At 44.7% G+C, this 12,506-nt stretch overlaps 1 protein-coding gene across 1 annotated transcript in view; it reads left to right on the top strand.

Moving 5' to 3' along the window:
- Window positions 1-12,171, top strand: part of LOC109872499 (2-acylglycerol O-acyltransferase 2-A-like) — a 28,369-nt gene extending 16,198 nt beyond the window's left edge. Inside the window, exons 3-6 of the mRNA XM_020463759.2 lie at window positions 2,282-2,486; window positions 2,751-2,925; window positions 10,032-10,231; window positions 10,798-12,171. Coding sequence (XP_020319348.1) covers window positions 2,282-2,486; window positions 2,751-2,925; window positions 10,032-10,231; window positions 10,798-10,952 — 735 coding nt within the window. The 3' untranslated portion in view covers window positions 10,953-12,171. The remainder of the gene's footprint in view (window positions 1-2,281; window positions 2,487-2,750; window positions 2,926-10,031; window positions 10,232-10,797) is intronic.
- The last annotated feature ends 335 nt before the right edge of the window (window positions 12,172-12,506 follow it).

The raw sequence follows: 12,506 nt of genomic DNA, 5'->3' as shown, positions 1-12,506 counted from the left end.
TTCTGGGAAGGCTTTCCACTTGATGTTGGGATGTTGCTCCGGGGACTTGCTTCCTTTCAGCCACAAGAGCATTAGTGAGGTTGGGCACTGATGTTGGGTGATTAGGCCTGGCTCGCAGTCAGTGTTCCAATTCATCCCAAAGGTTTCGACAGGGTTGAGGTCAAGGCTCTGTGCAGGCCAGTCAAGTTCTTCCACAACAATCTCAACAAACCATTTCTGTATTGAGGCATTGTGTGGCCTCACGTTCTGTGAGCTTGTGTGGCCTACTACTTCGCGATTGAGGCATTGTTGTTTTTAGACGTTTCCACTTAACAATAATAGCACTCACAGTTGACCAGGGCAGCTCCAGTAGGGCAGAAATCTGACAAACTGACTTGTTGGAAAGGTGGCATCCTATGACGGTGCCACGTTGAAAGTCACTGAGCTCTTCGGTAAGGCCATTGTACTACTAATGTTTGTCTATGGAGATTGCATGGCTGTTTACTCAATTTTATACACCTGTCAGCAACAGGTGTGCCTGAAATAGCCGAATCCACTAATTAGAAGGGGTGTCCACATACTTCTGTCTATATATAGTGTATGTTAATGTCATTATTTGGCAAAAGCTACAACATACCTATCTGATCTACTTAAAATGTGTTTGTCATTGAAAGACAGAAATCTCTAGGATTCATCCTTGAATGAATCATCTCAATCCATAAAGTCAATAAATCCCACCATGCCAAGTGCTTAGTGTTTACTTAGCACGAAGCACTGCCCTTGTTTTGCTAGTGAGAGGTTAGTGTAGCCCAAGCTAGTAGGCGGGGACTTAATTCTTGGAGCTGATTGACCTTGAACTGCTAATCTCAAACACTGAGGTCGATACAAACTGTTTGTTGGCAGCTTTGTTTTGACATGACTGAGCGATGCTGATCATGAGCATAACATGCCCAGCACGATTACCCTGCTGAAAAAAAACGACATAGACCAGCATATGCTGGCAACTAATGCGTTTTTTTTCTGGTGACCATCGCATATTGTTTTGAACACTGATGCTAGTATGTTGGTGACCATCTGATATTAGTGGTGTGGCTTTCAGATAGTTATTTTTGGCGAGTAAATATGATTCTTGTTAAGTTCGTACACCATAAATATTCCTTAAATATTTTTGCACATAACATATTCTAATATAATATAACAGTATTTACATATTAAAACAATGTGGTAACTATCCCAATGTTGGGATTTTCATAGTCTCTTAATTAAGGAACTCATACACTTGAGTAAAACTCATTGATGGTCTTCAACCTTAATAAAAACAGAACAGATGAACTGGAATAACATTTACTCACAGGTGGCCATAAATAACTGCAAGCCTGCAGTCTTCTGATCTGACCCGCTGTGTGTAATATCTCTAGAAACTAGCATCAACAACACAACTACATGACCCAATACCTGCAACCCAGTAGTAGGGTCAGGATAGAGACCAGGTGTGTCCCATTTCGCTGACGACCCTTCCAGCACCGCCCACCGACATCGTATTAAGGAAAACAAGAGCAGAGGGAAAGAATTCAGCACACAGAGTGGGAGGGTCGTCACAATGTGCACTTTTAAATTGGGTGGACTGAGACTAAAAAACATTGCCATAGACTGAAGTAAAATCAAATGTATTTATACCATCAGAGATGCTCTAAAAGCATCTGATATTCTCAAGTCCAAGTCAATGCAGAGTCTTCCGGGTCTCAAACAGAATAGACCTGAGTCCACCTTGTTCATTGGGCAGCTAGACCAGCTAGACCATGCTGGTCGGACAAGCTTGACCAGCATCAGACCAGCACTGACCAGCGATTGACCAGCATGGACTAGCTTGAAATTTATGCTGGTCTATGCTTTTTTTTCAGCAGGGTAGCTAACAAGAACTTTTGACCCCATCCTGTGACCTCTGGCATGATCCTCCATCCTGTTTATCTCTGCCTGTGCACAGAGACAGACAACACTGGTCAATACTGGTTAGAGGCAGGGTAGTCTCTTCTGACAGCCGCTGTGGAGGCAGACAAACAACAGCGAGAACTCACACAGGCGACGTGATGAAGATATAGGCCAAATACCTGGAAGTCAATTCATAGACTTCCATGAGAGTATGGTTTTCAATTAAACTTTCAAATGTTTTGAAAGTGTCTGATAAAGATTGAGATTTAGAAACACATTTGATGCATCCTGTGTACTGTGTTGTGCAGTTGTGCATAACTATTTTGACTATTGAAATCCCTTAGAAGTGACTCCGCTCTGTGTTGTATTGCAGCTGGTGAAGACAGTGGACTTGGACCCCAGGCAGAACTACATCCTTGGTTTCCATCCCCATGGGATTCTGGTGGCTGGAGCCTTCACTAACTTCTGCACGTATGCTACAGGCTTCAGGAAACTGTTCCCTGGCCTGGACAGCTTTCTGCTGATGCTACCTCTCTGGTTCAGAGCCCCCTTCTTCAGAGACTACATCATGATGGCAGGTTAGTGGGGTTGGGGTTAGAGGTCAAGGCAAAGGCAGGGTTACTGTGAAACACTTTGTGACAGATGTTGCTGTAAAGACAAGATGGCAATATAAATACATCTGATTAATTGATTTACTGATAGATTGATTCGGGACAACCATCATGATACAAATGAACATGTTTGATCATTGTTCGACAGTGAAGAATAGTGTACCAAACTCTCCCCCCCCCCCCCCCCCACTGTTAACTACACCTGATCTCAGTGTCTACTGTGTGTCCCAGGTCTGATTCCCTCGGACAAGGAGAGTGCCAGCTATCTGTTACGTCGACAGGGAGGTGGGAATGCCGTTGTTATAGCAGTAGGAGGAGCCCCCGAGGCCCTTGACGCACGCCCTGGCGCCTTCACCATTCTCTTAGCCAATAAGAAGGGCTTCATCAAACTGGCAATGGAACATGGGTAAGACCAGGGCCAGAGGTGGCGGAGGACATTTTACTGCCTGTGTCTCCGATGAAATCTTCTAACTACTCTCATGGTTACACAAGTGACTTCAACTGTGTCAATCACTTCATCATAGTTTGATATTACTGTTCACAGTGTGTACTTGTGGATGGCTTACTGAAATAGTGCCATGTGTAAGCCCTTTGGGAATTTCAATTGGGAGCATGCAAGCACCGTATGACATACAGAGGGACAAGTGAAGTGACACCTTGATTGATTGAATTTATTAGACCATTTTTAAAATACATATTTGAGGGCGCTTCAGCCGGTGACACCTCAACATAAAATATCACCATTTCCATTGTGGTCCTTTTGTAAGGGGGAGGGGGTGGGGGGGCAGCTGAGTACAAAAACGTTTATTTCACCATACCACTATTACATCCTTCTAGTGGAATAGTTGTGGTTATCCCAGAACAAGTTAAAGTAGTTACATGGGGACCAGACTGTGGACTATCGTATGTACATGACACAACTTCATATGAGAAACTCTCTCCTCCACTTTGAGCCATCTGAGGCTTTCAAGGTGGGAATGGTCAAGATGAGTACGTGCTGGAAGGTTAAGAATAATCCTGACTCATTTGCTCTGAGATGTCTGCAGTTTATTTGTAATTATCTTGGGGGCACTACTGTACCAGGAAGAGCACGCATAGTTGAAGTGGCCAATGCCACCATTGCATTCTTATCCAGATATTTGGAGGTTCTTGCCTTGAACCTAATTTTATGGTTCACTTTGGAGAACATTTTGTGCCATGTTCTCTCTGTCAGATGGTTATCTAGCACACATCCAAGATAATTAACTGAGTCTTTTGCTGTGACCACTATGTCACCTACTACCACCTTAAAGACAGGGGATTTCCTCAGTTTCACAGTTGGAACAGTACAAGAGGGACTCTGTTTTTCCAAGGTGTAGTGACATCAAATAAATCTAATTTTATTTGTCACATCCACCAAATACAACAGGTAGACCTTACCGTGAGATGCTTACTTACAAGCCCTTAAACAACAATGCAGTTCAAGAAATAGAGTCAAGAAAATATTGACAAAATAATGAATAATCATCCAAAAGTAACACAACAAAAGTACATGACAATAACGAGGCTCTATACAGGGAGTACCGAGTCACTGTGTGGGGGTACAGGTCAATCGAGGTCATTTGTAAAATGACTATGCAAAGATAGATAATAAACAGCGAGTAGCAGCGGGTGGGTTGGGGGGGGTGTTCAATGTAAATAGTCTGGGTGGCCATTTGGTTAATTGTTTAGCAGTCTTATGGCTTAGGGGTAGAAGAGAAGAGTCTATGACAATTTTTTGGCCTTCCTCTGACACCACCTATATAGGCATATATAGTATATAGGTCCTGGACATCAGGAAGCTGGGCCCCAGTGATGTACTGGGCCTTACCCACTACCCTCTGTAGTGCCTTATGGTCAGATGCCAAGCAGTTGCTATACCAGGCGGTGATGGAACCAATCAGGATGCTCTCAGTGATGCAGCTGTAGAACTTTTTGAGGATCTGGGGACCCATCCCAATCTTTTCAGTCTCCTGATGAGGAAAAGGTGTTGTCATGCCCTCTTCACAACTGTCTTGGTGTGTTTGGACCATTATAGTTCGTTGGTGATGTGGACACCAAGGAACTTGAAACTCTCTGTCACGCCCTGATCTGTTTCACCTGTCCTTGTGCTTGTTTCCACCCCCTCCAGGTGTCGCTTATTATCCCCAGTGTATTTATCCCTGTGTTTCCTGTCTCTCTGTGCCAGTTCGTCTTGTTTTGCCAAGTCAACCAGCGTTTTTCTCCTTGCTCCTATTTTCCCTGTCTCTGTTTTTCCTAGCCCTCCTGGTTTTGACCCTTGCCTGTCCTGACACCAAACCCTCTTGCCTGACCTTTCTTCCTGCCTTGACCTCAAGCCTGCCTATCGTCTTGTACTGTCTGGACTCGGGACCTGGTTACTGAAACCCTGCCTGTCCTGACCTTGAGGCTGCCTATCGCCTGGTACTGTTTGGCCTCTGACCTGGTTTATGAACTCTCCCCTGTACCTAACCTGCCCTTTGCCAACGACTTTTGTTATAATAAATATTAGAGCTCAATCATCTGCCTGTGTCTGCATTTGGGTCTCGCCTCATGCCCTTATACTCTCAACCCGCTCCATTCAGCCCAGTCGTTGTTAATGGGGGCCTGTTTGGCCCTCCTTTTCCAATAGTCAACGATCAGCTACTTTGTCTTGCTCACATTGTTGGCCTGGCACCACGCTGCCAGGTCTCTGACCTCCTCCCTATAGTCTGTCTCATCATTGTCGTTGTGTCATCAGCAAACTTAATTATGGTGTTGGAGTTGTGCTTGGCCACGCAGTAGTGGGTGAATAGGGAGTACAGGAGGGGACTAAGCACACACCCCTGAGGGGCCCCAGTGTTGAGGATCAGTGTGGCAGATGTGTTGTTGTCTACCCTTACCACCTGGGGGCGGCCTGTCAGGAAATCCATGATCCAGTTGCAGAGGGAGGTGTTTAGTCCCATGGTCCTTAGTTTAGTGATGAGCTTTGTGGGTACTATGATGTTGAACGCTTTGCTGTAGTCAATGAACAGCATTCTCACATAGGTGTTCCTTTTGTCCAGGTGGGAAAGGGCAGTGTGGAGTGCGATTGAGATTGCGTCATCTGTGGATCAGTTGGTGTGGTATGTGAATTGGAGTTGGTTTCACGCCGGCTCCCGCTCCCCCTCCCTGTGTAATGCCCAACGCAAGAGATGAGAAGCAGATACAGGGAGTGAACCATTTAATATAGACAGACATGCAACAGAATAAGAACAGCGTCTGGACATAAACACGACACAACAAACAATGCTACTACAGGGAACAACAAAGAGGAGCAGACGTATATGCAGGGCCCACAACAAAGTGATGGAGTCCAGGTGAGTCCAATGAGCGCAGATGCGTGCAATGATGGTAACAGGTGCGTATAATGACAGGTAGCCCGGCGCCCTGGAGCGCCAGGGAGGGGGAGCGGGCAGAACAGTACCCCCACCCCCCTTTAGGGGTTCCACCCGGTGTCCTACATGGGCGAGCCGGACGGGCCGGCTGAGGCATGACAGCCTGACGATCCCGCAGCGGCGTAGAAGCCCCATGAGCCAGCTGAAGCATGACGTGGGAAGGGAACGTGCCGAGCCAACTGAGGCAAGGAAACGTCTCGAGCCAGCTAGGGCGTGACAGCCTGACGAGCCAGTTCCATCGGCGGTGGAATCCAAGCCCGATGTCACCAACAAAACATAACCCTGATGCTTCTTGTATTAGTAGTAGCATTCTGTAACGCCCAACACAGGAGATGAGAAACAGGTACAGGGAGTGAACCATTTAATATAGATGGACATGCAACGGAACAGGATATAAACACGACACAACAAACAATGCTACTACAGGGAACAACACAGAGGAGCAGACGTATATGCAGGGCCCACAACAAAGTGATGGAGTCCAGGTGAGTCCAATGAGTGCAGATGTGTGCAATGATGGTAACAGGTGCGTATAATGACAGGTAGCCTGGAGCCCTCAAGCGCCAGGGAGGGGGAGTGGGAGCGGGGGTGACACCCTGGCGCTCAAGGATTACGCTTCTTTACACGCACCTGTCACCAACACGCAGCAGGCTCATTGGACACACCTGGACTCCTTCACATTGTTGATTACTCCTGTACATCTGTCTGTTCCTCGGCGGTGTTCCCTGTGTAAGTATTAATTGTTGTTACAGTATGTGTTCCTGTCCAGATTCTGTTCCATTTCATGTCTGTCAGCTATTAAACCTTCACTCCCTGTACCTGCTTCTCATCTCCTGCATCGATCCTTACAGTGGGTCTAGGGTTTCCAGCATAATGGTGTTGACGCGAGGCATGACCATTTCAAAGCACTTCATGGCTACTGATGTGAGTGCTACGGGGCGGTAATTATTTAGGCAGGTTACCTTCGCTTTCTTGGGCACAGGGACAATAGTGGTCTGTTTGACACATGTAGGTTACTGTCATATAGTCATTTACTGACGTTCAGAAGTTCAGCACTGAGGGCTTTCTCAACCACATTTTTGTCTTTGTGGGAAACCAACAGTGCAGAATTATCTGCATAGAGGAAAAGGTCACATGGACAGGCAGATTTCAGATCATTTATATACAACAGAAATAAAAGTGGACACAGCACATTCCCTTAGGGTGCCCAAAGTTCAAGATTTTGGTTTTAGACCGGGTCCCATCCACATACATCATCTGTTTTTTTCCTATCAGATAAGAGATAACAGATTCATGGCTAAGTTGTTAAAGCTCATGGCTCTTTGTTTGATTAACAGAATCTCATGATCCACTGTATCAAATGCTTTTTGGAGATCTAACATAACCATAGCACAAAATGGCCCACCATCTACTTCCTTCCTGATGGGGTCAGTTAGATATAGTAGGCAAGTGTCAGTGGAATGGGATTTCCTAAAGCCAGACTGGAGCTCAGGTTATGTTAGGAAATATAACTCAATCTGCTAGAACATAATCTTTTCCATGACCTTCGATAAAATACACAGGATTGAGACAGGCCGACATTATTCTTTTCATTATATAGAGGAATGTCCCTTGCATGTTTTAGTTCACTGGGAAAAATGCCTAGTTCAATATACAGATTTACAATGTGAGTTACGCAGTTGACTCAGACACTTTTTCAAATGAAAAAGCATCGACTTGATGCTAGTAAAACTGCTGTAATTTTCTCGCTAATGTATTAGCTATAGTTGTAACGTAGCTATTCAGACTGTCTGCAACCATGGTCTTGTCTGATGTAACCTTTCCTCCAATGTCCAAGCTAAGATTTTGAGTTTTGTTCTTCAGTCTGTTACTGTAACCCAACAGCTTCAGACAATTCCATAATTTACTCCTGTTCTCCTGATTATTCCTGTTCTCAACCATTTAAATAATCTTTCTTGGCCTTCTCTATCATCCTGTTAACCTAATTTCTTAATTTCTTACAGTCAATAAAAACATAACCTGCCCTGGATTTCCTGAACTCCAGAAAGCGTTCATTTCTAAGCTTAATTGCTTTTAAAATGTTATTGTTTATCCATGCTTCTGTTCTTTGCTTAACATGGCCAAGATGTTCAAATGTTCATAAATGACCAGCATGGTCAAATAATAGTAATCACAGTGAACAGGTCAGGGTTCCATAGCCGCAGGCATAACAGTTGAAACTGGAGCAGCACGGCCAGGTGGACTGGGGACAACAAGGAGTCATCATGCCAGGTAGTCCTGAGGCATGGTCCTAGGCTCAGGTCCTCCGAGAGAGAGAAAGAAAGAAAGAGAAAGAGAGAGAATTAAAGAGAGCATACTTAAATTCACACAGGACGCCGGATAAGACAGGATAAATACTCCAGATATAACAGACTGATCCTAACCCCCTGACACATAAACTACTGCAGCATAAATACTGGAGGCTGAGACAGGAGGGGTCAGGAGACACTGTGGCCCCATCCGATTATACCCCCGGACAGGGCCAAACAGGCAGGATATAACCCCACCCACTTTGCCAAAGCACAGCCCCCACACCACTAGAGGGTTATCTTCAACCACCAACGTACCATCCTGAGACAAGGCCGAGTATAGCCCACAAAGGTCTCCGCCACGGCACAACCCAAGGGGGGGCGCCAACCCAGACAGGAAGACCACGTCAGTGACTCAACCCAGTCAAGTGACGCACCCCTCCTATGGACGGCATGGAAGAGCCCCAGAAAGCCAGTGACTCAGCCCCTGTAATAGGGTTAGAGGCAGAGAATCCCAGTGGAGAGAGGGGAACCGGCCAGGCAGAGACAGCAAGGGCGGTTCGTTGCTCCAGTGCCTTTCCGTTCACCTTCACACTCCCGGGCCAGACTACACTCAATCATATGACCCACTGAAGAGACGAGTCTTCAATAAAGACTTAAAGGTTGAGACAGAGTCTGCGTCTCTCACATGGGTAGGCAGACCATTCCATAAAAATGGAGGAGAAAGCCCTGCCTCCAGCTGTTTGCTTAGAGATTCTAGGGACAATTAGGAGGCCTGCGTCTTGTGACCGTAGCGTACGTGTAGGTATGTACGGCAGGACCAAATTGGAAAGATAGGTAGGAGCAAGCCCATGTAATGCTTTGTAGGTTAGCAGCAAAACCTTGAAATCAGCCCTTACAAGTGGAGGTTATTACTGGAGTAATATGATAATTTTTTTGGGTCTAGTCAGAATTCTAGCAGCCGTATTTAGCACTAACTGAAGTTTATTTAGTGCTTTATCCGGGTAGCCGGAATGTAGAGCATTGCAGTAGTCTCACCTAGAAGTAACAAAAGCATTGATTCATTTTTGTGCAGAATTTTTGGACAGAACATTTCTGATTTTTGCAATGTTACGTAGATGGAAAAAAGCTGTCCTTGAAACAGTCTTGATATGTTCGTCAAAAGAGACATCAGGGTCCAGAGTAATGCCGAGGTCCTTCACAGTTTTATTTGAGACGACTGTACAACCATCAAGATGAATTGTCAGATTCAACAGAAGATCTCTTTGTTTCTTGTGACCTAAAACAAACATCTCTGTTTTGTCCGAGTTTAAAAGTAGACAGTTTGCAGCCATCCACTTCCTTATGTCTGAAACACAGGCTTCCAGCGAGGGCAATTTTGGGGCTTCACCATGTTTCTTTGAAATGTACAGCTGTGTGTCATCCGCATAGCATTGAAAGTTAACATTATGTTTTCGAATGACATTACCCAACTCAGTTTTCCCCTGATTTTGCTGGTAATACAGCGAGTTCGTCTACAGCAGCTCGAGTCTTATTTCGTGGGATACACAAAGCTTGCTCAAATCAAGCATTTTACATGTCATTACATCAATAGTGGAATCATTTAGGACAAACTTCAACACACCCATGAGTAAAATGGAATCTGGGCCTGTTCTCTACAAATATACTGTACCTTACAAACTCATAGAGATGATCGTAACAGAACTGAAGGCATAACTTCTGTCTCAACTCACCTCACCTCTCCTCTCCCCCTCCGTCACCCCACTACTCTCCTCTACCCATTCCCTCCCTAGTGCCCATCTGGTGCCGGTCTTCTCCTTCGGGGAGAATGAGTTGTTCGACCAGGTGGAAAACCCTCGAGGCACCTGGATCCGCTTGATTCAGGACAAGCTGCAGAGCTTCATGGGTATCTCTCTGCCCCTCTTCCACGCGCGGGGCATTTTCCAGTACAGCTATGGTATCATGCCCTACAGGAAGCCCATCAACACTGTGGGTGAGTAACATTCTACGTCACTATATCTGCCAGATCTTTTTATCCTATTTCTATGTTGCAAGGCAATTGTTGTTTTTGGCAGAAGTTTCATATCAGTAAACTAACTGGCAGAGATGGTTCTCTGTCATTAAACATGAGGAATATTGATATGAGAGGGACAGAGAGGGGCAGCTTCGCCCTTGGAAATATTTTACTTACTAGAATGTTACTAGATAGTAACATTGTCAGTTTGCCGCAACTCAGCAACAATGGCTGGCACACAGTTAGTCATCTGTCTGTGTACATCTATTGGCAAGGCCCAACGATGGCATATTTAATTTTCAATCCCCACTTGAAAAGTAAACTCATGAGTAAAATCATATTCAAAAGCAAATACGTTTTTGCCAATTATGCACTACTACCAGTGGCATACCGCAGTTTCACAAGGCCTGTTTTTGGTTTGGGCCCTCCAGAACTCATGCCCCCCCCCCCCCCGCACAGTGGGGCTGTGTGGTACACCAGTGACTACTACAGTAACCTATATTTGAATGTAATGTCATCATGCATACCCTTGGTCCTTTCCACAGTGGGACGGCCAATCAGAGTGGAGAAGAATGAGAAGCCCACAGTGGAGGAGCTTGACGCCCTCCATCAGCTCTACACAGAAGAACTCAGCCAGCTGTTTGAGGAGCACAAGGGCAAGTATGGAGTGCCAGAGGACCAACACCTCATCTTTGTCTGAGCAGGATTCACAACCAGGAGAGTGAGAGTGAGAGAGAGAGAGAGAGAGAGAGAGAGAGAGAGAGAGAGAGAGAGAGAGAGAGAGAGAGAGAGGGACGAGAGAGAGAAAGGGGGAGAGATATGGTGGAAGAGAGAGATAAAGAAAGACAGAGAGAGTGAGAGAGAGAGAGAGAGAGAGAGAGAGAGAGAGGGGAAGGGGGAGAGCATCAAAACCGTAATTGGAGTTGCACCACCAAGTCCTTTCACTTTCCTCAACCAGAAAAACCTTTACAGCTATAACCACCTGAAGGATCCAGACCAAACTACAGGAGACAAGTAACACGAGGAATTGATATGGACATTCTTAGCCACGATATGGACAAAATCTTTTCCGTCACAAAAAGCACTGTATTTTGTATGTCAACTAGATTCAGCCACGGGCCTATTTTTTCTTGAGTGGAGGGTCGGGGGACCGGAACATAATTGCAAATAATTTGGAGACTGCAAATTGACCGCAAGAAGCCCAAACAGATATAATGTTTGACGAAAACGTGCTTACATTTGTATATGACCAAATGTCTCTCTGTTATGCGTGAGAATACTTGGGAACAGATTTCTCAAATTAAAATCACTTGGAGCTGATCTCCTGGTGTTTTTACAATCTATTATGTCCAACAATGAAAAAATAAAAACATTGTATTTTTTTTGCTCAGAAAACTTGGGGTGCAAATAAAACCACCTATGAGCCAAATTCGGCCCTCGGGCCGCCAGTTGGAGAACCCTCTCCTAGAGCCACATTTTTGCCTTAATCCACAGATGAAGTGACATCTGTCTGGGTGATTCGAGACTTGTCTTGTAGATCCTATCAAATAAAAGTCAGAGGTTGAATGGAGATTTCATGTAATGGGGTGATGCACTGTATCCTCACTTACAGTATATAAGGCCTCTAGGTCTCCTATATCAAAAACACACTAGGAAAAACTGTGAATAATTATCATTTTTCTCACTGTTTTTACATAATAATACTATATCTGGTTAATAAGTTTCCATTTACAGTATATATTTAAATTCCCAATTTATTAATTTTAAATGTCTCTGTCTTCATGTCTCTGTCATGTATACATTTTTCACAATATTGTAATATAAAATCTGTTAAAATAACTGATACTATTTTTCTCAATTGCATTGTTTTTATTATAATACCAGTTCATTTATTTTAATAAAGGTGATTTCAGTTCTCATTCACTGTATCAAACTTTGCACATGGCCGCCCATCCAGTTCTGATGAATTAATCAAGGGTCAGTGACAGTTTGAAGTTGGACCTGGTCCTTCAGAGATAAAACTATCTGTGCACTTTCACAACACTTTTTTCATGACTGCGATGGCCAGGGTGACATATTTCCAAACGGGCAGCAGACTGACACCTGGTCACATATTAATGTGGAGTGGCACTTTCAACAAAGACCGATGACCCTCAGGCCATAAAAACGAAAAGCACAGGGAGAGATAACCTATTCATAGATGCTAGCTAACTTTAAAATCTATTCACAAAGGCATCTTCCTTCCGATGGGGGA

Source organism: Oncorhynchus kisutch, linkage group LG28 (assembly GCF_002021735.2).
Source record: "Oncorhynchus kisutch isolate 150728-3 linkage group LG28, Okis_V2, whole genome shotgun sequence".
NCBI classification, from domain to species: domain Eukaryota; kingdom Metazoa; phylum Chordata; class Actinopteri; order Salmoniformes; family Salmonidae; genus Oncorhynchus; species Oncorhynchus kisutch.
The sequence above is the reverse complement of the archived record's forward strand: the minus strand, read 5'-3'. Positions and strand labels throughout refer to the sequence as shown.